This window comes from Saimiri boliviensis, chromosome 2, assembly GCF_048565385.1.
Source record: "Saimiri boliviensis isolate mSaiBol1 chromosome 2, mSaiBol1.pri, whole genome shotgun sequence".
Lineage (NCBI taxonomy): Eukaryota > Metazoa > Chordata > Mammalia > Primates > Cebidae > Saimiri > Saimiri boliviensis.
In genome coordinates, this window is record NC_133450.1 from 54,040,380 (window position 1) to 54,066,070 (window position 25,691).

General features: G+C 39.5%; 1 protein-coding gene and 1 pseudogene across 23 annotated transcripts in view; one reads left to right on the plus strand and one right to left on the minus strand.

Moving 5' to 3' along the window:
- The first annotated feature begins 1,237 nt into the window (after positions 1 to 1,237).
- On the plus strand, positions 1,238 to 19,586 carry LOC141583568 (keratin, type I cytoskeletal 18 pseudogene; annotated as a pseudogene).
- Positions 2,925 to 25,691, minus strand: part of HECTD1 (HECT domain E3 ubiquitin protein ligase 1) — a 96,967-nt gene continuing 74,200 nt past the window's right edge. For 9 of the 23 annotated variants that reach the window (XM_010334964.3, XM_039469459.2, XM_003924226.4 and 6 more), the window contains 17 exons: positions 24,466 to 24,599; positions 23,007 to 23,129; positions 21,303 to 21,459; positions 17,535 to 17,757; positions 15,419 to 15,473; positions 15,008 to 15,190; positions 14,405 to 14,612; positions 14,232 to 14,317; positions 13,555 to 13,682; positions 11,041 to 11,242; positions 9,251 to 9,388; positions 8,333 to 8,940; positions 7,290 to 7,368; positions 6,756 to 6,849; positions 5,214 to 5,364; positions 3,987 to 4,131; positions 2,925 to 3,878 (listed from right to left, as the gene is read on the minus strand). In XM_010334964.3, coding sequence (XP_010333266.1) covers positions 3,741 to 3,878; positions 3,987 to 4,131; positions 5,214 to 5,364; positions 6,756 to 6,849; positions 7,290 to 7,368; positions 8,333 to 8,940; positions 9,251 to 9,388; positions 11,041 to 11,242; positions 13,555 to 13,682; positions 14,232 to 14,317; positions 14,405 to 14,612; positions 15,008 to 15,190; positions 15,419 to 15,473; positions 17,535 to 17,757; positions 21,303 to 21,459; positions 23,007 to 23,129; positions 24,466 to 24,599 — 2,852 coding nt within the window. In that variant the 3' untranslated portion in view covers positions 2,925 to 3,740. The remainder of the gene's footprint in view (positions 3,879 to 3,986; positions 4,132 to 5,213; positions 5,365 to 6,755; positions 6,850 to 7,289; positions 7,369 to 8,332; positions 8,941 to 9,250; positions 9,389 to 11,040; positions 11,243 to 13,554; positions 13,683 to 14,231; positions 14,318 to 14,404; positions 14,613 to 15,007; positions 15,191 to 15,418; positions 15,474 to 17,534; positions 17,758 to 21,302; positions 21,460 to 23,006; positions 23,130 to 24,465; positions 24,600 to 25,691) is intronic. The other 14 variants (XM_074393292.1, XM_010334965.3, XM_074393289.1 and 11 more) reach the window with 3 other exon arrangements.

Sequence of the window (25,691 nt, forward strand, 5' to 3'; positions counted from 1 at the left end):
TCCTGACCTCAGGTGACCCACCTGCCTTGGCCTCCCAAAGTGCTGGGATTATAGGTGTGAGCTACGGTGCTCAGCCCAATTTTATGTAAAGTTATCAATTTATCTGCTGTAGCCACTTGCTAGACCAGGGTTTAGCAAGCTTTTTCTGTAGACGGTCAAATAGTAAATATTTTAGGCTTTGTGTGCCATATGGCCTCTGCTAACTACTCAATTCTGCCACTGTAGTGCAAAAGCAACCATGTAAATAAAGGAGCATGGCTGTGTTCTAATAAAACTTTATTCGTGGACACAAATTTAAATTTCCTGATTTTCTTTTTTTCTTGAGACAGTTTTGCTCTTGTTGCCCACACTGGAATGCCATGGCACGATTTCGGCTCACTGCAGCCTCCACCTCCTGGTTTCAAGTGGTTCTCCTGTCTCAGCCTCCCAGGTAGCTGGGATTACAGGCATGTGCCACCACACCTGGCCAACTTTGTATTTTTACTAGAGATGGGGTTGCTCCATGTTGATCAGGCTGATTTCAAACTTCTGACCTCAGGTGATCCACCCACCTCAGCCTACAACTGCTGGGATTACAGGCATGAGCCACCATGCCCAGCCTAAATTTCATAATTTTCACATAAAATTATTATTTCCCCCCCCCCAACAATTTAAAAATGTTAAAGCTATGCTTAGCCCATTGGCCATTCAAAAACAGGTAACAGGCCATAGTTTGCTAACTGGTGCCAGGCTAGTCTTGATAAAAGGTGATTACTGAGAGACATCTTGGAGACTTGTAATTATAGCAGAAGGTACCTCTTACAGGAAGGGAATATGCCCTTTTTTGTTTTGTTTTGTTTTGAGAAGGAGTTTTGCTCGTTACCCAGGCTGGAGTGCAATAGCGCGATCTTGGCTCACCACAGCCTCCACCTCCTGGGTTCAGGCAATTCTCCTGCCTCAGCCTCCTGAGTAGCTGGGATTACAGGCACGTGCCACCATGCCCAGCTAATTTTTTGTATTTTTCGTACAGACGGGGTTTCACCATGTTGACCAGGATGGTCTCGATCTCTTGACCTTGTGATCCACCCGCCTCGGCCTCCCAAAGTGCTGGGATTACAGGCATGAGCCACTGGGGAATGTGCCTTTTAAAGAGGTAAATCATTGGGCAATTTCAGACATGCTTTTGGTTCCTTAAAAAACCATTTGAGATAGTCGGCAAAGCCTGAGTCCTGTCCTCTAGCTCTCCTCCCCAGGCAGCATGAGCTTCACCACTTGTTCCCCCTTCTCCACCAACTACTGGTCCGTGGGCTCTGTCCAGGTGCCCAGCTACGGCACCCGGCCAGTCAGCAGCGTGGCCAGTGTCTATGCAGGTGCCGGGGGCTTTGGTTCCCACATCTCCATCCCGCATCTCCGTGTCGCACTCTGCCAGCTTCCAGAGTGGCATGGGGCTCGGGGGCCTGGCCGTAGGGATGGCCAGGGGTCTGGCAGGAATGGGAGGCATCCAGAACAAGGAGGAGACCATGCAAAGCCTGAATGACCGCCCGGCCTCCTACCTGGACAGAGCAAGGAGCCTGGAGACCGAGAACCGGAAGCTGGAGAGCAAAATCCAGGAGCACCTGGAGAAGGTACCCCAGATCAGAGACTGGGGCCATTACTTCAAGACCATCAAGGACCTGAGGGCTCAGATCTTCGCAAATACTGTGGACAATTACCACATCCGTTCTGCAGATTGACAATGCCCGTCTTGCTGCTGATGACTTTAGAGTCAAGTATGAGACAGAGCTGGCCATGCGCCAGTCTGTGGAGAGCGACATCCATGGGCTCCACAAGGTCATCGATGACACCAGTGTCACTCGGCTGTAGCTGGAGACAGAGATCGAGGCTCTCAAGGAGGAGCTACTCTTCATGAAGGACCATGAAGAGGGAGTAAACGGCCTACAAGCCCAGATTGCCAGCTCTGGGTTGACCATGGAGGTAGATGCCCCCCAAATCTCAGGACCTCACCAAGATCATGGCAGAAATACGGGCTCAATATGATAAGCTGGCTCGGAAGAACCAAGAGGAGCTGGACAAGTATTGGACTCAGCTGATTGAGGAGAGAACCACAGTGGTCACCACACAGTCCACTGAGGTTGAAGCTGCTGAGATGTACAGTCCAGTCCTTGGAGATCGACCTGGACTCCATGAGAAATACGAAGATCAGCTTGGAGAACAGCCTGAGGGAGATGGAGGCCTGCTACGCCCTGCAGATGGAGCAGCTCAACAGAATCCTTCTGCACCTGGAGTCACAGCTGGCACAGATCTGGGCAGAGAGACAGCGCCAGGCCCAGGAGTAAGAGGCTCTGCTGAACAGCAAGGTCAAGCTGGAGGCTGAGATCGCCACCTACCACCGCCTGCTGGAAGGTGGCGAGGACTTCAGTCTTAGTGATGCCCTAGACAGCAGCAACTCCATGCAAACCATCCAAAAGACCACCACCCACTGGATAGTGGATGGCAAAGTGGTGTCTGAGAACGACACCAAAGTTCTGAGACATTAGGCCAGCAGAAGCATGGGACCCTTTGGGGAGCAGGAGGCCAATAAAAAGTTCAGAGGTCATTCAATGTTAAAAAACAAAAACAAAAACAAAAACAAAACAAACCATGAGCCAGGTGTGGTGGTATACACCTGTAATCCCAGCTACTCAGGAAGCTTCAGTGGGAAAACTGCTTGAACCTAAGAGTTTGAGACCAGCCTGGATAACACAGCAAGACCCTGTCTTAAAAAAAAAAAAAAAAAAAAAGCTGGTTAACTCAGGCCTAGTGTCATTTCTTTCACCTATAACCATAGACGTGGTAATAACTGGAATTTGTAAATACAGCCCCTTCTTCAAAACCAGAAAACAGCAGTATCTTGGTATTTTCCTTTGACACTCTGATGCTTGCATTGAAATAGTCACATGACACAGTTTTGTACGCTGCAAACATTTTAATGATTATTGTTGAGCATACATTTTGGAAATTTTTTACTTCAAACAGCAACAAGTTAAATAAATGTTTATAATATACAAAGAAAATACAACCAAAAGTAAAACTTGCTTTAAGTGTGCCTTGCACTTAGACCAGTGTTTTCCCCCCTTAATATAGCTTTATTTTTGAGCTGCACAAACACACTTAAGACTTTGATCTTCATAGTATGGCATTTAGGAAATAAAAATATACTCCCACCTTAAAGAAATAAAAAGGTTGTGCATGATTATATGCCAAACAAAAGAGAGAACACTAGAATACTCTGATAGTGCAGGCATCATTAAAAAGGAAAAGAAAAAGCTTGAGATGCTCATTAATTCTCTAAGTTTTAAGGAAGCAGGATTTTTGACCATGTAGCTTAAAAGCCAGCAAAACAGGGATCAGTGACGGCAACTGTAGTGTATGGAGTATGAAATGACAAACTTTACACAAATACACTGTTAGAAATTTACCAGTGAACACTGAAGATCTGAGAAGCTGCTCTTTGGAACAGTCAAGTAGGACCACCTTATTCCAGTCACATAAGCCCTTGTAAAGTAACACAGTGTTCTGTGCTATATACTTGCTGGCTGGGTAAAGGATTTGTTTTGTCATTAGCAGCTAACAAACTTATTCCACATGTTCTTAAAGCCTTAAAGGTGGAAAAAAAGGCAAGTGTCATTAGTGTGGAGGATCATATACTTCTCTGCACACAAACACAAGAGGCTTCACTAGTATTTTTAAAGTCTCTGATGTCTCCCATTGCACTTCAAAGCTCAATTGAGATGAAAGCCTTTCTCCATTGTAGCAGCTAGCAGGCGCTCTCTCATGATCTCCTCGGAAGAATATTCAGGCAACTTAAGATAATGCACACATGTATTGACTGATGGATAGCTTGCATCAGTAGCATCAACCTACAGAAAGCAAGCAAATACAACAGAAGACCATGAGTTTAAATACTTCTTTGAAAACTAAAGTAACTAAATTCCATTTGGATTCCCCATTAGCCAGAGAGCTTGTACCTTGCGTACAACTGTAAGCCTGGGATGCAGGTTAGCCAGTCCACCTGGGGGCAGAGTTGAACAACCAGTGGTAAACTGCAAGAATGCTTTCCTTTCATCAGAAGACATGCCACATAAAACCCTCACAAACCTCAGGAAACCAGGGCTAAAAGAACAAAAATACAGTTATATTGAGTTGACAGCAGATTTAAATGAAAATCACTATCACTACTTTGTAAGCCAGCAACAAGCCTCCTAAAAAAAACAATATCCTCACATTAGAAGAACAGCACATCTAAAGACTCTTGGGTAAGTATGAAATGGGCTAACACAAGCTACTTTAAAAATACCCTGGTGGCTCATGCCTGTAATCCCAGCACCTTGGGAGGCTGAGGCAGATGGATCACCTGAGGTCAAGAGTTCGAGACCAGCCTGACAAACATGGTGAAACACCGTCTCTACTAAAAATACAAAATTAGCTGGACATGGTGGCACATGCCTGCAATCCTAGCTACTCAAAAGGCTGAGGCAGAAGAACTGCTTGAACCCAGGAAGCAGAGGTTGCAGTGAGCCAAGATCATGCCATTGCACTCCAGCCTAGGAAATAAGAGCAAAACTCTTTGTCAAAAAAAAAAATAATAATAATACAAATGTAGTATAGCCTAACAGCTTATAATTTAAATTTTTTTAAAATAATGAACAATTAAAACACGATAAGAAAAGGAATCATCATCAGCTATGATGTCAGTTGTCTTTTTTTGTTTTGTTTTTTCTTTTTGAGATGGAGTTTCCTTCTTGTTGCCCAGGCTGGAGTGCAATGGCACGATGACCTACTGCAACTTCTGCCTCCTGGGTTCAAGCGATTCTTCTGCCTCAGCCTCCTGAGTAGCTGGGATTATAGGCATGTGCCACCACACCCAGCTAATTTTTGGTATTTTTAGTAGAGCTGGGTTTTACCATGTTGGCCAGGCTGATCTCGAACTCCTGACCTCAAGTGATCTGCCCACCTTGACCTCCCAAAGTGCTGGGATTACAGGTGTGAGCCACTGCACCTGGCCTGATATCAGTTGTCTTTCTGTATCTTCCCAGCCTTATCAATGGATATGCATTCTGGTAATTGTGAGACACCACTGCTTTCTCACTTACTTTATGAATGTAATTCACTGAGTTACAGTTCTTTAGAGAACCTGTCATTTGACTTGGGGAATATAAACAATTTTGTTGATCTTAGAAAATAGTAACACATACCTATCACGTGTATAGCCCAGCTTAGGTTCAGTGTAATTGATAATATCCTCTGCTGCCCAGGACGGTGACTGGTTTCCACAAAGAATCATTTGAACTTCTTCATGGCTGAAGGAACTTAATTTCTCCATTGGAAAAACTTTATTAAACCCATCTACGTCATACACACAACAGAAACACAAACACACAACTCAATTTCCAAGTTATGATTCCAAAATACCAAATTTCAAATCAAAATACCCATTATCAGAACCAATCTAAATGTCTATCAAGCGATGAACGTCTAAAGAAAATGTGGTATATATACACAATAGAATACTATGCAACCATAAAAAAGAATGAAATCTATTAACTGAAATAAGCCAAGCACAGAAAGACAAATATCACATGTTCTTACTCATGTGGGAGCTTAAAAGTTGATCTCATAAAGGTAAAGAATGATTGATACCAGAGGCTGGGAACACTGCATGTGGGGGTGGATGCAGAGAGGTAGGTTAATGGATATAAACTTAAATAAAAGGAGTAAGTTCTATTGTTTTCTAGCAATAGTAGGGTGACTATAGTTAACAATAATATATTGTATATTCTGAAGCTAGAAGAGAGTAATTCGAATGTTCCCAACACATAGAAATGATAAATGTCCAAGATGATGGATATCCTATATATTGATTTTATCGTTACACATTCTGTGTATCAAAATATCATGGGTGCCACATAAACATGTATATATATTATGCAACAATGAAAAAATACCCATTACCAATGAAATGGACAGAAGATAAAACATTCATAAATGTTTGAACAAACAAGCATAAACTAAGATAGCTTGAAACTAAAACTGTTTTAAATCAGAAATTCCTGCTTACTAGCACAAATTTGAACAGGGGTAACATTCAGTCATAATGGTCAGTAGGCAAATTCTTATTACTACTCAGTCTGGAGTTTGCCAGCTCTTTCTGTCATACAAGTCAGGTAAAAAACTGCGTTCTCATTTTCAAAAGCAATTTACAGTGTAATATGCTTTGTTCCCATCATGATTCTTTCATAGTTTAATTCATGAGATGAATCTAGAATATATGCAACCTTATGTCCACTTTTCTTTTTCTTCTTTCTTTCTTTTCTCCTTTATTCCTTTCTTCCTTCCTCCCTCTTTCCTTCTCTCTCTCTCTCTCTCTCTCTCTCTCTCTCTCTCTCTCTTTCTTTCTTTTGGAAAGGTCTTCCTCTGTTATGCAGGCTGGAGTGCAGTGTCCCAAACATGGTTCACTGTAGCCTCAACCTCCTGGGCTCAGACTATTCTCCCAAGTCAGCCTCCCAGGTAGCTGGGACCACAGGCACATGCCACCACATCTGGTTAATTTTTTTAAAAATGTTTTGTAGAGATGGAGTCTTGCTATGTTGTCCAGGCTGGTCTTGAACTCCTGAGCTCAAGCAATCCTCCTGCCTCAGCCTCCCAAAGTGCTGAGATTACACCTGCCCACCAGCATTCTTCACCTTAATTTCAACTGAAAAAGGAGAACAATTATGCTAAAAATCCTTTACAATTACCTCTAAAGGCTTCCATTTGTTTCTGAATACCCGTATGCATACAAAAGTCAAACATCAAATCCACATATTCTTCTGCATTATCCATTGTTATCATCTGCAAAAGAAAATTTGTCAGTATTATTGTTAATATCTAGGAATATTTCAGGAGTGCCTGGTACAACTGGCCTTGTTAAGAGGATGTTTCAGAATTTATGGCTATATTAAAAGCAAACTTTTGGCCGGGCACAGTGGCTCATGCCTGTAATCCCAACACTTTGGGAGGCTGAGGCGGGTGGATCATGAGGTCAGGAGTTCAAGACTAGCCTGGCCAAGATGGTGAAATCTTATCTCTACTAAAAATACAAAAATTAGCCAGGCGTAGTGGCAGGTGCCTGTAATCCCAGCTACTTGGAAGATTGAGGCAGGGAATTGCTTGAACCCCAGAGCCGGAGGTTGCAGTGAGCCAAGACTGCACCACTACACTCTAGCCTGGACAACAGAGGGAGACTCCATCTCAAAAAAAAAAAGAAAAGAAAAAAAAGAAAACTTTATTACCTCATCTTCACCACTTGGCTTGAGATCCACAGCTGTAAAACCATATATTCTTGAGGAAGGGCAAAACTGGAAATTTAAACTGGGAGGACAAAAAAGATTAATTTAACTAATATGCAGCTACTACTAATCATGTTTAATTTTTATAACACTATCATCTGCCATCAGTGGGTACAAGAGAAAAAAATAACATAGCTATCAAAACCATAAATCTCACCCTTCTCTTCCTACAACAAAATCAGTACACCAGCTTACAAGTAAGCTCACGTCTTTTAAAATGCAATATTCTATGGACAAAATATACTAGGCCAACTGTTAGCAAATCTGTCTGGCTTTGCAAAGATTGTAAGAAACCACCACCTTTCTATATTACTTCTAGCTTATGGCACAAAATTAATGAACTAAAATTTTTGCACTGAATTATGACAGCAACATATCTGTAAGACTTTAGGAAGAAACTACTGCTTCACTAAAGTCAATCATGCTGTGTACAAAAACATGTATTTTTTTTAAAAAGCTTTAAATATATAACCATTTATTAAATACAGCTTACCAACATTATCAGCAAACATTAAAAAAAAAAGCCTTGCAGCTAACCTAAAATGAAAGCTGAAGATAAGATAATTACATGTACATAAAGAGAATTTTATCAAAAGATCTGCAGCATCTTAGCTAGTACAGCCATTGTTGATAAGGCTGACACGGCAACCCATTTTTGAGCTTTGCAAAGTGGGCTATATATCAGCAGATGAATTTGTCAAAATATTGTTGGCTCTGGACATTTTACACAGGCATATAAATTCATCACATTGACTAAGTCAAGTAATCTAAAGGTTTGATGATTAATAAACTAATATTCTAGTATCCTGAGTATTGTCTTTATAATATTAAATCAAAGCTTCGAGCTGATCATCAATATTTCCTACAGCATATTACTGTTTCTGACAGACTCTTTATGCATATATTGCAAATCAGTGATGACAAAGAAACAAAAGCTTTAGAACTTATTCATCCATTGGACTGAAGAATGTACATATAGTGCTTACCCTAAATCCTCTATGCTAAGTGGAGGCCCAGAACCTGATGGATTCTTCAGCACTAGTTCCTGTAATTTTGTGTTCTTCTCGTCTTCAGAAAGACCTTTGTTGCTTAAAATTTGGCGCCTCTTGATAGCAAGGTCTTTAATTTCTTTTAAAAATCTGGCTCTGTGTGGGTTTACTAGTTCAAAGTCTTCCCAAGTCAAAATTCCATTAAACCAAGCTGGGGGTTTTGGTTTAGGGGGATCAAGAATAAATTCTGATTTTGAATCCTCTTCAAAGCTTCCTACTGAGAGTGAATCATGACCTTCTTCTGTAGAAGCTTCAGACTGGCTTTCAGTACAGTGTAAGTCTCTATCACCTCGTGACTCATAAATCAGTTTACTCATATTGCTTTTAATGTCACCCATACACATTAGTTTAAAAAAAGGTTTAGAAATAGGTAAGTCCACAAGTCTATTGTCTTGAATGCACTTGGCCAAGAAAATTCCAAGGAAATGAAAAAGTTTCGTGATCCTTTCAAGTTCATCACTATCCTGTGGAAATGGTGCCGTAAACAGTCCACAAGACCTCTGCACATAGTATCCAGGAGGTTTCAACCCACCTCCAAGATCAACCTAATTTTTTTAGAGGGGGAAATGCAAATAAAATTAAACAGGTAATGGAAACTAAGCCTATCATTTATCTAAGAAAAAAAATCCATAAACATTAAACATCTTTATAAATTTGGCTATCTAAAAGTATATAATTTTATTAGTTTTTGATGATTAAATTTTATCCCTTTAGAAATACTTTAATTGTATCAAGTTTATTCAATAATAAAAGTCAAGTCAGAAACTTGGCTTACGTTCTGAACACATTTCTATTTTTGAAACTTTTCAAAAAGCAGAACCACAACTCAAATCACAAAATGAGAAATATTCTTACATGACGAGATTCATCATCTGGAAAATTATCATCACAAAGCCAAGCTCCCAAGTCAGTTCTCTGGAATTCTGCTGCCACCAAAGCATAAAACTCTAATGTGGGTCCCAAGCCAGTTCCTTCTTCTCCTAAAAACTCAACCTAAAATATGAACAAATGACTTAAGTTAAAAAACTTAAAAGTTTGGGTGTTTTTAAAATAATCTAATTCTTGCCAAAATTTATTTATCATATATGATCCAGTAATATACCTTTTTTCAATATAGCAGTGTAGTATACTATAAACAGCACAGGAGTGTTATTTTAATTTTTCTAAAGACAAGAGACCACCTGTACACTATTACATGCTTAAGCACTGTGCTGGGCATCATTCATACATTTATTTCTCAAAACAACCCTGCAAAATAACTATCTCCTTTTTACATCAAAGGAAACCAAATCTCAGATAAGGAGATTAAACAATTTGCTTGAATAAATGATGGTATACAGATTTTTGTGTGTCTCTGTGTGACACCAAAGGCTAAACTCTTCCCCCTCTTTTTTTGAGAGTTTCACTCTTGTTGCCCAGGATAGAGTGCAGTGGCATGATCTTGGCTCACTGCAATCTCTGCCTCCTGGGTTCAAGCGATTCTCCTGCCTCAGCCTCCCAAGTAGCTGTGATTACAGGTATGCGCCACAGGGTTTTACTATGTTGGTCAGGCTGGTCTCAAACTCCCGACCACAGGTGATCCATCCACCTCAGCCTCCCAAAGTGCTGGGATTACAGGCATGGGCCACTGCGCTCAGCCTCTTCTACTTATTATGAGTTAAAGATACTTTAAATCATTTTTGGAATGGGAAGAGTAGGACAAAAACCTTTAAAGTGATTGCATAAAGTATCATCAAAACCATATAGTGTATGGCTAAAAAAAAAAAAGACTAAATTAGAAGAATGTAAGCAGCTGGGTAGGGAGGCTCACATCTGTATTCCCAGCACTTTGGGAGGCAAAAGCAGGTGGATCACTTGAGCCCAGGAGTTTGAGACCAGCCTGGGCAACATAGCGAGACTTTGTCTCTATTTAAAAAAAAAAAAAAAAAAAAAAGAACATAAGGGTAGGAGGAATACAATGAAAGCCTGCATATAAAGTGAAAGCTGTAAAGCCTTGGACATCTTCTAGAGATGTATCATATTTCTTATCATCAGTTTATGATCCAAAAGTTAAACCAACTGTTTTCACACCTGTGACAGGAGATATTTCCACTCTTCCTCATATAAGGAATATCATGTATATGGAATATAATCAACAATGTACACAATAACATTTCCAAAGTAAATATACTAAATTTCATACTGCCATTTGCTGTAACATCTCTCAACACAGACCAGTGATACAATACCAAGGACAATTTAAGTGAACCAATACTACAAAACCAGGTGCTCCCAAAATATCAAATAGCACAGTTTAATATAAGGGTAAAACAGGGTATCAAAAAGAGTTCCTTGTGAGTACTATTATTTTAGTCCAATTTTGTTAGGAAATGGGTGGAGGCCCTCAAGCAGAACAAGCACTTTGCAACCTCAATAATGGAGATCATCTTTGTAGCTCATTAATGGTGCAAGACCTAACCCATGAGGAGGTGGACTGACATCCTCTTATGAAAAAGACGCTCTGCCAGAGGAGAAGGCTTCTGCCTAGAGAACAGGAAAACCCCCCCTTCATGTTTACCTACCAGTTTTTATTCAGTGAAGATACATACTGGCTGGTTCCCTAAGTATCATTCCTGTTTCCTAAATCTAATTTTATACGAGATTACCTCAAGAACTGATTTCCGATCTGCATGTATTTGCATGACATTCTCAGCCCATTCCATCAGCGATTCACCACGTGGAACTTTTACTCTTTCGTGCTTGAGACGACCAACTCGAAACTCTCCAGGATCATCTCGCCTTACACTGCTTGTGGTTCTCGTTCGTTCCACAGTGGCTTCACGTCGGTTTTGTAACCACACTATTGCTCTGAAATAGAAAAATATCTATGTAACGGTAGCATATATTAACAGCTGAATGTACTACTAAACCAGCAACAGAATTCAAAGATTTAAGAAATTAAAAAATAGTATTTTATCAGGTGATTTTTAAAACAGTGATCTTTTTTTATTACATAAATTGCTTCCTTTCACAAGTAAAAATATATGAAACTCCTTTTATTATAATTTGCCTTAAGCAAACTGATAAAGTACTGGGTCTGTATTTCTCCTCTTTATTTTAGCAGTTCAATAAAAATAAAAATCTGTTGTCCAAGCCCCAACATCATTCAAAAAAGGACAAATGTTTCCTAACGGAGAAATTTTTAAATGATTAAACTATCTTTCAATCTGGAAGCACCATCAAAACAGTAATTATAATTTTAAAACATTTCTTTTTTTTTTTTTTTTTTAAATGGAGTTTTGCTCTGTCACCCAGGCTGGAGTACAGTGGCATGATCTTGGCTCACTGCAAGCTCCCCATCCTGGGTTCAAGTGATTCTCCTGCCTCAGCCTCCCTAGTAGCTAAGATTACAGGCATGTGCTACCAAACCTGGCTGATTTTTCTATTTTTAGTAGAGCTGGGGTTCTGCCATGTTGCCTAGGCTGGTCTTGAACCCCTGGTCCCAAGAGATCCACTCGCCTTGGCCTCCCAAAGTGCTGGGATTACAGGAATGAGCCACTATACCCAGCCACATTATATTTTTTTAATGACAATCCATTTAGGATGGGAGAAAGATTACTATAACTAGGAATAAGAAGCTGAAGGTTCTACTCTCATGTGTGCTACTATTTTTTCATAAACTTAGGCAAATTAGCTAAGTACATGCAGACTCAATTTGCTCATTTATAAAATGGAAATTATAATCAATGTCACTTATCACAACAGGCCTATAGTTCTATATATATAAATACTTTGTAAATGGCATTAAGTGGTACAAAAATGTAACTATCAAGGAAGAAAACACATCATTTAAATTGCAACTTTTTTTTTTTTTACAACTATTTTGGGAGAGTTCTTAAGGTAAACAATCATTCAACAAAGTATTTATTGAGCACCTACAATGAGTCTTGCTCTGTTGCACAGGCTGGAATGCAGTGGTGCAATCTCAGCTCACTGCAACTTCTACCTCCCGGGTTCAAGCAATTCTTATGCCTCAGCCTCCTAAGAACCTGGAATAATAAGAATGCACCACCACACCCAGCTAATTTTTGTATTTTTTGTAGAGATGGGGTTTCACCATGTTGGCCAGGTTGGTCTTGAACTCCTGGCCTCAAGGTGGTTTGGCTGCCTTGGCCTCCCAAAGTGCTGGGATTATACCTGTGAGCCACCGTGCCCAGCCTGGAAACAGAAACTTTTTAAATGCTTGTTTTCCCATAATGATTTAGAGGGACAATCTTCAAACCAGTACAAGTATTTCATAAATAATACCTGGCCATTTTCTAACCAATTGAGTAATCTGTTGCACAATAGGCCACCTCACATCTTTCGGCAAGAAATACTTTAAATTTGAATAGTAAAGAATGAATTATGATTAGGAACACAATTAAAATTTGCCTTAAATATTTCTTTGGGGAGAGGACACTACACTTCCACTCAATAAAGAAAAAAATTTTTACAGTCCAGAGGCCTTTTATTTTTTAAAAAACACCTATTATGCATGAATTCACAAAGAGGTTCCATCAGCTCAGATTCCTTTCCCTTGGTTTTCACACAGTGCGCATCTCTGGGTGGAATAGGCTGGCACTTCAGTTAAATGCAGGTACCTTTCTCTTTGGCATCCTTCTTTTTCTGGTCATTTTCCTTCATGCATTTCAGGAAACTATTTCAGGTCCTAGAATGCTTAATGTGCTCAATATGCACATTAATTCTCTTGGTAAGAATCTTGCCCTTAACTTGGTTGTTTACAACAATACAGCATGCTGTGTGACACTGTAGACTCTTCCAGTTTTGCCATGGTTAACACTTGTGGGGCACTCCTTTTTAAAGAGTACTAATTCCCTTATTGTCTACAGTATCACCTTTCTTTTAGATTCGCATATACGTGGCCAAAGGAACAACTCCATGTTTTCTAAAAGGCCTAGAGAACATCTGTTGGGTGCCTCTCTTCTTTCCCTTTGGGTTCGTCATTTTGGTGAATTACTAGAAGATGGATGGTTGAGGCCAAAGGGAATTCTGACTATTCTTTATAAAAATACAAGGTAACATATTCCCTCTATCAGTCCTGACAGTATATTTGTACATTCTGAACTTACATAACATAAAAATATATTTATTCTAAAAACGTAAGATAGCCTTCTCACCTTGAGGCACCAAATGCTGTACATGTGAAATAAAGCTGTCTAGTTTCAAATGGTATTAGAAAAGGACATTTGCTGGTTAATTGTTCACACCAGTCTGGTAGAGCCCCACTTGCCAATGCCAATGGTTCCTGTGAATTAACAAATAAGAATGTCTTAGTGCTATAAGGCAATTAATTAATTAATTAATTTTGAGACAGAGTCTCACTCGGTTGCCCAGGCTGGTGTACAGTGGTGCAATCTCAGCTCACCACGGCCTCCACCTCCAGGGTTCAAGCAATTCTCTGGTCCTAGCCACTCAAGCAGCTGGGATTACAGGCATGTGCCACCACACGACAGCTAATTTTTGTATTTTTAATAGAGACAGGGTTTCGCCATATTGGCCAGGCTGGTCTCCCACTCCTAACCTCTAGTGATCCACCCGCCTTGGCCCCCAAAGTGTTGAAATTACAGGTGTGCGCCACTGCACCTAGCCCTATAAGGCAATTATTAAAAATGACCAAAAAAAAAAGTCAATTCTAAACCTATTTAATTAGGAAATACATGCAAAGAACCATATAGCTCAAATTACCAATCAGAGGGAAGGGAAAGATGATGAGAGATAGAAAAGAAAGTAAAGGGAATATTTGGAAAAGTCCAACAGTAACAGAATAAAGAGTTCAGCTATCTGATTTTATTACCTCAATCTGCTGTAATATTTTTGTTGTAATTTTTTTGCTAGTGAATTCATCTGGTGGAAAAGTAAACTGAGGCTGTTCATCACCATCTATAAAATTAATTAATAAAATTAATAAACATATAAACTGACTTGCTTTAAAACTGCTATAGAAATGAAACAAGGCTTCTTACAGACCTTCCTGGGATATTCTTGAATAAGGGTCACTTGCAACTATATACAGAATACGCAGAAGCTGAAGGACATCTTCTACTCCACAAGAGTTCTGTCCATTGCCTGCTTTAGCCTGAGGTTGTTCTTTTGTTAAATTAAGAATATCACTACTTTGAAGAGTAGAAATGGCCCCCTGGTTTAACCCAGACTTTGTTCCATGCTCACAAAAATCCTATAGAAACAATCAGAAAAACTGGCCATTAATTACATTTTAAAGAAAAGCAGTGTATCATTCTATCAGTATTACCATGAAAAGGTTAGAATTTTTCAAAGTGCCTTATTTTTAAATAAAAACATGACACAAGACATAAATCAAGGCATTCTAAACCATTAAAATTCCCAATAAAATATAACCACTCTAAGCTGTGGTCAAAATCTGTATTCAGATCCAATGCTACAAGCCATATTTGAAATTTTGGAATTTGTGCATTAACAGTGTTAATTCAACCTCATTTAAAAAATTATGTCTCCATGAACTGCTGTTCTTTACTTAAGAAGCTTCCAAAGCTGCAAAACAAAGCACAAAGCCATTCGCAATCAAAATAGTGTTTTGATGCCAATATATACCTTATATGCAGCTATGAGCTGAGAACAATTTCTGTTTTTCCTAATACTTTTATTAGTGCCAGTTAATTTCCAGTGGCGCAGGAAAGCAGTGTCTGCATTCTTCTGCAGGTAGGTTATCAAGTCATTCTTTGGTAATTCATCAGTGCCAAGGTACTGCTCCACATGCTCTATAGACCAGCAACCCTACAACAGGAAAAACCAAATGTTGGCCTTTCCCAATTATAAAGTCTATGGTATTTCACATGCATTACATGAGGTAGCTTTAAGATCATGCACTTACTCTAATCTAAAGAATTCCATGTTAGTCATTATTCCCATCAATGTCCAATTGCAATACTGTGCTAGTCTTACTATTTTTCTTCTTTTTACTAAATAGCCGAGAGTAAGACCAATTTTCTAAAAATAACTTACCATTTTTCCATTTTCCTTTTCTTTATCAGAATCCTTCATTTCTCTGTACATGATTCTAAACATGAAGATATTATTCAAGTTAATTCATAAATGATTTGTGATTATTTCCAATAAGGCTTCAATTCTTTAAAAAAAATAAAAATAAATGTCCATCCTGGCTATGATGGTGAAATCCCATCTCTGCTAAAAATACAAAACAGTTAGCAGGTGTGGTGGTACGTGCCTGTAGTCCCAACTACTCAGGAAGCTGAGGCAAGAGAATCGCTTAAACCTGGGAGACAGAGGTTGCAGCACCACTGCACTCCAGCCTGGGCAACAAAGCGAGACTCCATCTCAAAAAAAAAAAAAAAAAAAAAAAAAAAAGTCACTCACTAGACATATGCCTACATTGAACATCAAACTCAAAGAGAATTCTTTTTGACTATATTTGTTGTAAAGACAAGGTTTTGCTATGTTGTCCAGGCTGGATTCAAACTCCTGGTTCCAATCAATGCTCCTGCCTTGGCTTCCCAAAATGCTGGGAATACAGGTGTGAGTCATGATACCCAGCCTCAAGGAAGATTTTTAAGAAAAAATATTTGTTAAATGTAAGGAAAAGTAGCAGAAACCATATTCTTATGATTTATAAATTTAGTATTACCAAAAAAGCATGTATCAAATCTAGAAGTTTTAAAGACATGACTGTATCAACTGTTATGCAGCATTAGGTGATCTGGTTGTTGTGGAACATCATAGAGTGCACTTACACAAAACAAAATGGTATCGCCTACTATCTACCTAGGCTATATGTTATAGCCTATTGCTCCTAGGCCACGAACCTTAATGGTGCATCACTGTACTGAATACTATAGGCAACTGTAACACAATGGTATTTGTGTATCTAAACATAGAAAAGGTACAGTAAAAATATAGTTTTTTAATCTTATGGGACCCCTGTCATACATGGTCCATCACTGACTGAAAGGTTGTTATGCAGCACAGGGCTTTAACTGTTGTAAAAATACAATAGGATAAGAAACAGGTTCTCTACGTCTAGATGGAAAGAAGAATAGAAATAACAATGATCAGGAGTGCTTATGTTCAAATAAGGCAGTTGAGATCAATGTTTAAACTGCAATAAAAATTAAAGGAAGGTTTTCCTAGCTCTTGGGAAGTTGGGGGGAAAAAAACTGAAGGGAGGGAAAATACCATTATGATTTTCTGTTCTATCTCAAAAGGACCTACATTACTTTTATTGGCCATTATATAAGATTATCAGTGATGTTAAGAGAACGTCATGATTATAATTATTTATATTATTAAATAATAGTTACTTTATAGATAACATTTATTGAACATTTAATACATCCTAGGGAGTACTGAAAACACTTTGCAGGCCAAGCAAAGGCTCAACACCGATAATATGAGCATTTGGGAGGCTGAGGTGGGCAGATCACTTGAGCTCAGAAGTTCAACACCAGCATAGGCAATGTGGTGAAAATTCCGTCTCTACAAAAAATACAAAAATTAGCTGGGCCTGGTGGCACTCACGTGTAGTCCCAGCTACTCAGGGGACTGAGATGGGAAAAATCACCTGAGTCTGTGGAGTTTGGGGCTGCAGTGAGCCATGATCACACCACTGAACTCCAGCTTGGGCAACAGAGAGAGACCTTGTCTCAGAAAAAAAGAAAACACTTTACACATATTAATTCATTAATTCCTTACAACCACTCTCATTTTATAGATTAGGAATGTGAGGCACAAAACTGTTAAATAAATTGACCCAAAGTAATTGATAATTATTTGTTGAATGAACAAAGGCAGGTATTAACCTACACACCCCCAAAATAAAGAACAGAAAGAAGATACTTAGTGCTCATACATGATCTTAGTCAAAGTATTCAAATAACACTCTTTTCGACAATTATATAAGAAGCTAGTGCAGACTGTAAATATCCGTCTATTTCTAAAACTTAATTGTTCTACACCAAGAGTCCCAAACACTATTATCTGTTCCTGTAAGCCAAGAGAATAAAAACCAAATCTTTCCTGTTCCGATAATCCAAAACAAACACCATATTTCTTGGCTCATACACTATGACATTATCTACCAAAACATTAAGTTAAAATTTCTTACGTGTATGTAGGCTCCCAAATACGCCTAAGTTTATCTGATTTCACATTGCCATTACAGGACAACTGAAGCAATTTTTGTACATAGTAAAAGATGGTTGATCTGAAATTGGTGAGTGGTAATTCAACTTCACGAGTCGTTCCAAGACCTGTTACTTTCAAAGTGAGGGCTAATCGAGGTGATGGAGTACATTCGACTTCTTCCAAGAGCTCTGAATGAGGTGTCCCTAAAAATTTGGAAGATGTGTGAAAAACAATTATACTAAAACAAGCAGTCTGGAAAGGATACTACACTGGTCAACAACACTACATTAACTCCAATATCCTCGGCCACATACGAGCTAAAGGATGTCAGCTACTTTAGACTCTCTAGGCTTCAACATTTTTGTTTTCTGTTTCTTTCTTTCTTTTGAGATGGAGTCATGCTCTGTGGCCCAGGCTGGAGTGCAGTGGTGCAATCTCAGCTCGCTGCAATCTCCACCTCCCGGGTTCAAGCAATTATCCTGTGTCAGCCTCCTGAGTTAGCTAGAATTATAGGTGCTCAACACCACACTCGGCTAATTTTTGTATTTTTAGTAGAGACAGTGGGGTTTTACCATGTTGGCCAGGCTGCTCTCAAACTCCTGACCTCAAGTAATCCACCCACTTTGGCCTCCTAAAGTACTAGGATTACAGGCAAGAGCCACTGCACCCAGCCTGTTTTGTTTCTTTTTAATGAGAATAATTACACCTATGTCATTGAAAGAATGCTAGAACAGAAGAGATGTGTATGATATAGAGCTCATTTTTATTTGAAAATAATACTAACTGTATGAATACTTAGAAAACATTTTAATTTTATAAATTATGCCAGGAGCAGTGGCTCACACCTGTAATCCCAATACTTTGGGAGGCTGAGGCGGGTAGGTCACTTGAGGTCTGGGGTAGACCAGCCTGGGCAACATAGTGAAACCCGTCTCTACTAAAAATGCAAAAATTAGCTGAATACAGTGGTGCCTGCCTGTAGTCCCAGCTACTCAGGAGGCTAAGGCCAGAGAATCAGTTGAACCTGGGAGTGGAGGTTGCAGTGAGCCAAGATCACACCCCTGCACTCCAGCCTGGGTGACAGAGCAAGACTCCATCTCAAAAAATTTTTTTTTGTAAATGAGAAAACTAAAATTATCCATACTCAGAAAAAACAATATACTCTGGGCCAACCTTTTATCACACTGAATAACTGGATCATGAATAACTGGATGTGTCAACCTTTTATCACACTGAATAACTGGATCACAAAGTAAACACATATACACACACAAATATAGTTTCATAATGTATTTGGTGGCAAATGCTCTCCTTTTTTATTAGCTCATGAATGTTGTCATTATCTTATTTTTTATTTTTTACTTTTTAAATTTTCAAATAGAAGTTGAGAGATCTTTGGAGATAATATTTTCTTCATTATCATGGTAGTCTTCTAAAATATTATTTCTTTCACTGCACAATGTATCACTCTACCTAAACAAGGCATATTCCTGTTACTGTACATAATTAAGGTCATTTCCAATTTTTTGAAAATATAAATACTTCTGTAGTCACCTATGTGTACAAAACTGAGTACAGAGCTAATATTTAAAATTACCAGTGGCAAAAACACTTTATCAGAAGATACAAAATACACTGGCAAAGAGCTCTACATAAAGTTTGTGCCTATTTATACTCTCTAGAATGTGGTTTCCTTTTTTGTAATTTATTTTTTTTCTCTGAGATCCAAAGAAACAAGGTTTTCCTCTTTGAAGGGACCTCAGAACAAACATCTTGATACAGTCTATCCTTACCAAAGAACATTTATACTACAGAGTATACTTATTTTAAAATTTAATACAGGTATCTTTCTATCAGTTAAAAAATATCCCCCACACACTAAATTAATTGACAAAGTCAATCTTTGTTAAGGATAATATACTGATTATAATAGTTGACATTTATTGAGGCACATATCAGGCAGCATGCTAAGTACTTTACACACCTTACTTAATTTAAGCGTTTTTTGTTTTTTTTTTGAGACAGAGTCTCACTCCATCACCAGGCACGAGGCTGGAGTGCAGTGACACGACCTCGGCTCACTGCAACCTCTGCCTCCCGGGTTCAAGCAATTCTCCTGCCTCAGCCTCCCAAGTAGCTGGGACTACAGGCACTCACCACCACACCCAGCTAATTTTTTTTATATTTTTAGTAGAGACAGGGTTTCACCATGTTGGCCAGGATGGTCTCGATCTCTTGACCTCGTGATCTGCCCGCCCTGGCCTCCCAAAGTGCTGGGATTACAGGTGTAAGCCACAGCGCCCGGCCTAATTTAAGCTTTTTAACTACCTTGTCAAACAGGGACCTTTATTCTCTCATGTAGCAGATGAAGAAATTCAAGCTTAGATAGTTTTGGTGACTTGCCCAATGTATCAGTTTCCTACTGCTGCTATAAAATATTACCACAAATTGGGTGGTTTAAAACAACACAAATTGGCCAGGTGCAATAGCTCATGCCTATAATCCCAGCACTTTGGGAGGCTGAGGTAGGGTGGGTGAGGTCAGAAGTTCGAGACCAGCCTGGCCAACATGGTGAAACCATGTCTCTACTAAAAATACAAAAATTAGTCAGGTGTGGTGGCGAGTGCCTGTAATCCCAGCTATTCAGGAGGCTGAGGCAGGAGACTCCCTTGAACTCGGGAGGTTGCAGTGAGCTGAGATTATGCCACTGCACTCTAGCCTGGGCAACAGAGCGAGACTCCATTTCAAACAAAAAAAATTAGCTGGCCATGTAGGTGTGTGCCTGTAATCCCAAACACTCAAGAGGCAGAGGCAGGGGAATTCTTTGAACCCAGGGGTTGGAGCTTGCACTGAGCTGGACTGTGCCATTGCACTCCAGCTTGGGCAACAGAACAAGACTCCATCTCAAAAAAACAAAAACACAAACAAAAAAAAGAACAACAACAACAAAAAAAAACCCACCACAAATTTACTATCTCACAGTTCTAGAGGTCAAATGCCTAAAACGGATTTGCAGGGCTTCATTCTTTCTAGAGGCTCTAAAGGAGAATCTGTTTCCTTGCCTTTTCTAGCACCAAGGGGCTGCCCACATTCCTTGGGTCACTGCCGTCATCACTCTGACTCCTGTTTCCTTAGTCACATGTCCTTCTCTGACTCCTCCCTCTTGTCCACTGTGTCCGCTTGGATGATCCAGAATAATCTCCCCTTCTCAAGAGCCCTAATTAAATCTGCAAAAATCACTTTTGCCTGCTGTGATAATACATTCATAAGTTCCACAGGTTAGAACCTGAATGTTTTTGGGGTAGAATTAGTATGCCTACCACATTCTATAATAGAGTTGTAAGGTATAAGGTTGTCACCCACGCCAACTGACTCTAGAAGGCATAACTGTAACCACTGGACAGCCTTTCAAAGTTGAGAGGAATAAATCCTTAGGAATTTTGATCCAGTAGAAAATACAATAAAAATTTCCCACCTTTAAATGGGACTTTGCTTTAAAAATTGCACAAATACAATATGCTGGTTTTTAAAATTTGAAATAATTTGTAATTTGCTCCTTTAAAAAAACTTGTACTTTTTAAATAATTTGTGGCTGACTAAAAAAATATTTTTATAACCTGCATACAGAAGCCTAAAAAAAATTTTTTATAACATGCATACACAAGCAGCACCTTACTTTTCAAACTATATTTAACTATCTGATGTAGTATCTATTCAAATTAATTCACAAAACCAAAACATCCTATACCTGGAGGTGGTATTTCTAAATCAGTTGTCTGCTGAACATTAGTACGACCAGGTCTAGGATCAAAAGCAGGAACCAATGCAGAAAACTGTCTCTTTAGCACATAATCATCATCCCATGTTCTCCGGCGTCCTCCTTTAGTTTCGTACTCTTCTTCTTCCTATCAAAATAAAATTTCACACACAGTCAAACATCATAAGATGCAAAATTTCACTGTTGCAAAACAATGTATTAGTTCCTTAGAACTACTGCATTTCCTTGGCCGTATTTCTTAAACCCAAAATGAGCTAACCTAAACATGTACAGATACATACACTTCTTAATCATTTCAGTTTACCCAAAGTTGCATCAGGGATGGTTATACAAATCTACACGTCATCAAATAACAACCATTCACAAACACTATCAATCTCCTAGCTTTGTTACTGCACTAAAATTAGGTAATATGAAACTAGTCAATGGGAAAAATTAGGTAAAGGGCACATAAGACCTCTCTGAAGTATTTTTGCAACCTCCTATGAACCTATAAATATTGTAAAATAAGTTGGTTTTTAAAATGTAAATTGCACTTCATACTGAATTACATACATATCAAATAAAATGCTGGGGAGTTGCTTTAAGTTACTATGAGGCAGATAGCATGTCAGTACACACATGCACATGCATAACCCCTTGGTTAAAACACTTAACTAAAACAAATTGACATTTGACAGCTCTGGTTCCAGAATATTTGGGTTTGCATCCTGGAACCAAAACTACTTTTTTTTGTTTTGTTTTGTTTTTTTTGGAGACAAGGTCTTACTCTGTTGTCCAGGCTGGATTGCAGTGGCATGATCCTGGCTCACTGCAACCTCCGCCTCCTAGGTTCAAGCGATTCTTCTGCCTCAGCCTCCCTAGAAGCTGAGATTACAGGCACCTGCCACCGCACCCAGTAAGTTCTGCATTTTTAGTAGAGACAGAGTTTCATCATGTTGGCCAGGCTGGTCTTTAACTCCTGAGCAGGTGATCCACTCACCTCGGCCTCCCGAAGTGCTGAGATTACAGGCTTGAGCTACTGCACCCAACCCAAAACTACTATTAAATGTGTGACCTTTAGCAATTACTTCATCTGAAAATTAGGGCCAATAATAACCCTTAAAAGGCTGTTGCAAAGAATTAGTTAATATACATTAAGTATTAAGAACTATGCCAGCCAGGCACAGTGACTCATGCCTATAATCCTAAGCACTTTGAGAGGCCAACGTGGGTGGATCGCTTGAGCCCAGGAGTTCGAGACCAGTCTAGGTAATGAAGCAAAATCATGTCTCAAAAACAAAAACAACTCTAGCACTTAATTAGTGATCAGTAAGTGTTAGCTACTAATAAACTACTGTTACTGCATCTACTACCACATCTGCTACTACTACTAAAACTACAACTCCTAGAGACTATATATTAATCATTTTAATAAATTTTTACTGTTACCCAAAGGCCAAAATAAAGGGGTTTCAAGCATTAAACTCCTGCATGCATTATGTCACAGCAATCATGGATTCTATATGGAATATGGCACCCACACAGTAGGGGAAGTTTCTTTTTGTAACTGTTTGGTAGCTCCCTCCTCTCACCCCTTCCACAATGCACATTTTTGTAGGTATTTTGGTTGGTGTTTTACTATGAAAGGAGAAAAAACATATATAGTAGGGAAGATAAACATGAAGATATTACCTGCTCCCCAATAGGTCGGCTCCCTGCTCCAGCAGGTACCTGTGGTAGCTGCGAGGTAACAGCATGATGCGTTACATCAGAGCGGGAGCCAGCTCGACGTTGCAAAGATGGGCGTCTCAGAATCTAAAACAAAACAATGTCAAGAGATACATGTCTAATTATTTGACCCATATGCCCCCTTTCAGCCATGACCTGAAAATATTAACCTCTATTAACAAGTGTCACTGAAAACTTTTTCATTAGCCATCTTCAGAAAAGTTATGTGTTCAATGTTTTAAATTCATCATACATTTTATACTAACCTCTTTCATAAGAAATATGCTATTGTGTTTTCTTACCGACCATATACTAAAGGCATTTTTAAAATTTCTTTACCCCATTAAAACTCAACTTATCCTTTTGAAATCTAGTAACATTTTATAAAGAGAAAATTTAAGTATACAGTTAGTTACAATAAAGGGTATTTTTAAGGCACAACTTTCAATTAGAAGACAATCCTAGTGATTAAATATTGAGAGTTCTGGATCACATTGCCTAGGCTTGAGTCCCCACTCTTCTGCTTAACTCTCATGATAAGGGCAAATTATTATTATCTTTTAATGCCTCTACTTCATTCCTTCATGTGATAATTAATGAGAAAACAGACGGACAACTTTTTGATAAGAGTGAATTTTTTTTTTTAATGCCTCTATTTCATTCCTTCATGTGACAAATAATGAGAAAAAAGATGGACCCTGCTTGCAAAACGAAGGGTACTAAAAACCAACTCCTGGGTCCAAATAATCTTTCTACTTTAGCCTCTTGAGCAGCTGGTGTGTGGCGTGGTGGTGCAGAGAGCCTGTGGCTCAGGCTGGAGTGCAGTGACGCAATTATAGCGTGCGTGCGTGCGTGTCTGTGTGTGTCAGAGCGAGAAAGAGACAGGGTCTCATTCTGTGGCTCAGGCTGAGGTGGGGGGTTGGGGGTGTCAAGGTGTGTGTGTGTGTGTGTGTGTGTGTGCGCGCGTGCATGTGTGTGTGTGTGTGTGTGTGTGTGTGTGTGTGTCAGGGACGCGTTCTGTGGCTCAGGCTGGAGTGCACTGATGTAATTATAGCTCACTGCAGCCTGGAACTCCTAGACCCAAGTGGTTTTCTACCTCAGCCTCCCAAGTAGCCAGGACTACAAGAGTCAAAGTGTGGGACTACAGGCAGGAGCCACTATTCCCAGCCTAATTTCACACCGTTAAGCCTTTTAAAACATCAATATGTGACATTCTAACATTTTTCAAACGTAAGCAACTTATATTCTTTAAATGGAGAATCATAAATGCTCAGATTAAAATGGCTTTTCTTAATTAACCATATTTTTTAATATAGGTGCCACATTTCCTTGCTTCAAAGTATGATTATGACTCAGCTTTTCCTTTCTTCATTTCAATTATTAACATCCTATCTTTGTGAAGAGAATAGGGTACACTCTCTACCATAACCTCCTCGTATTCTTGGTCCTCCTGATTGTCATCTTCATTCTCATCATCTTCCTCATCTGGCTCAGGTAAGTCCTCATCATCATCGAGCTCAGCCAACAGAGTACTGGCACGGCAGCTATCAAGGAAATCTTGAGAACAAAACCGACAACCTTATGTCAACACAATTAACAAAGCATAACAACGGAACTCTGCCTTTTAGGTTTTTACAAAACAAAGTAAAATCCAAAAGGGACAAGTGTTGCCTTCTGTCAACATATACAAGATGAGTACTGACACAAGCACGGCAAAAACAAGGGAAAAGGACAACCATAAACTAAACCTGAATTACAGTTATCATAATATAAAAGGATAACCATGTGGACTATCTTTAAAAACAAAACAAAACCCTATCATCATTCTCTGAATAAGTCAAAGGAAACAGAACATGGCAGAAAAGAGAACATTTTGGAGTTACTCATTCCTCCAACAAATACTTACTAAGTATATACTATGTGCCAAGAACTGTGTTAGGCACCAGGTATATGAAGTTGTAAACAAAGACATGGTCTTAGTCCCCATGAAACTCACAGGGAGGGACACATTTAATAAGTAAACAAATGAATATATAAGTATAATCTGTAAAGGATCTTATGAGGAAGACAGGCGCGGTGGCTCACCCCTGTAATCCCAGCACTTTGGGAGGCTGAGCCAGGTGGATCACAAGGTCAGGAGATCGAGACCATCCTGGCCAATTTGGTGAACCATCGTCTCTACTAAAAATACAAAAAAAACAGCTAGGGTGCAGGGTGGTGGCACGTGCCTATAGTCACAGCTACTCAGGAGGCTGAGGTAGGAAAAATCACTTGAACCTGGGAGGCGGAGGCTGCAGTGAGCTGAGATCGCGACACTGCACTCTTGCCTGGGTGACAGAGTGAGACTCTGTCTCCAAAAAAAAAAAAAAATCTTGGCCAGGCGCGGTGGTTCACACCTGTAATCCCAGCACTTTGGGAGGCCGAGGTGGGTGGATCACGAGATGGAGACCATCCTGGCCAACATGGTGAAACCCCGTCCCTACTAAAAATACAAAGAAATTAGCCGGGCCTGGTGGCACATGCCTGTGGTCCCAGCTACTCCGGAGGCTGAGGTGGAAGAACTACTTGAACCTAGAAGGCAGAGGTTGCAGTGAGCTGAGATTGTGACACTGCACTCCAGCCTGGTGACAGAGCAAGACTCCGTCTCCA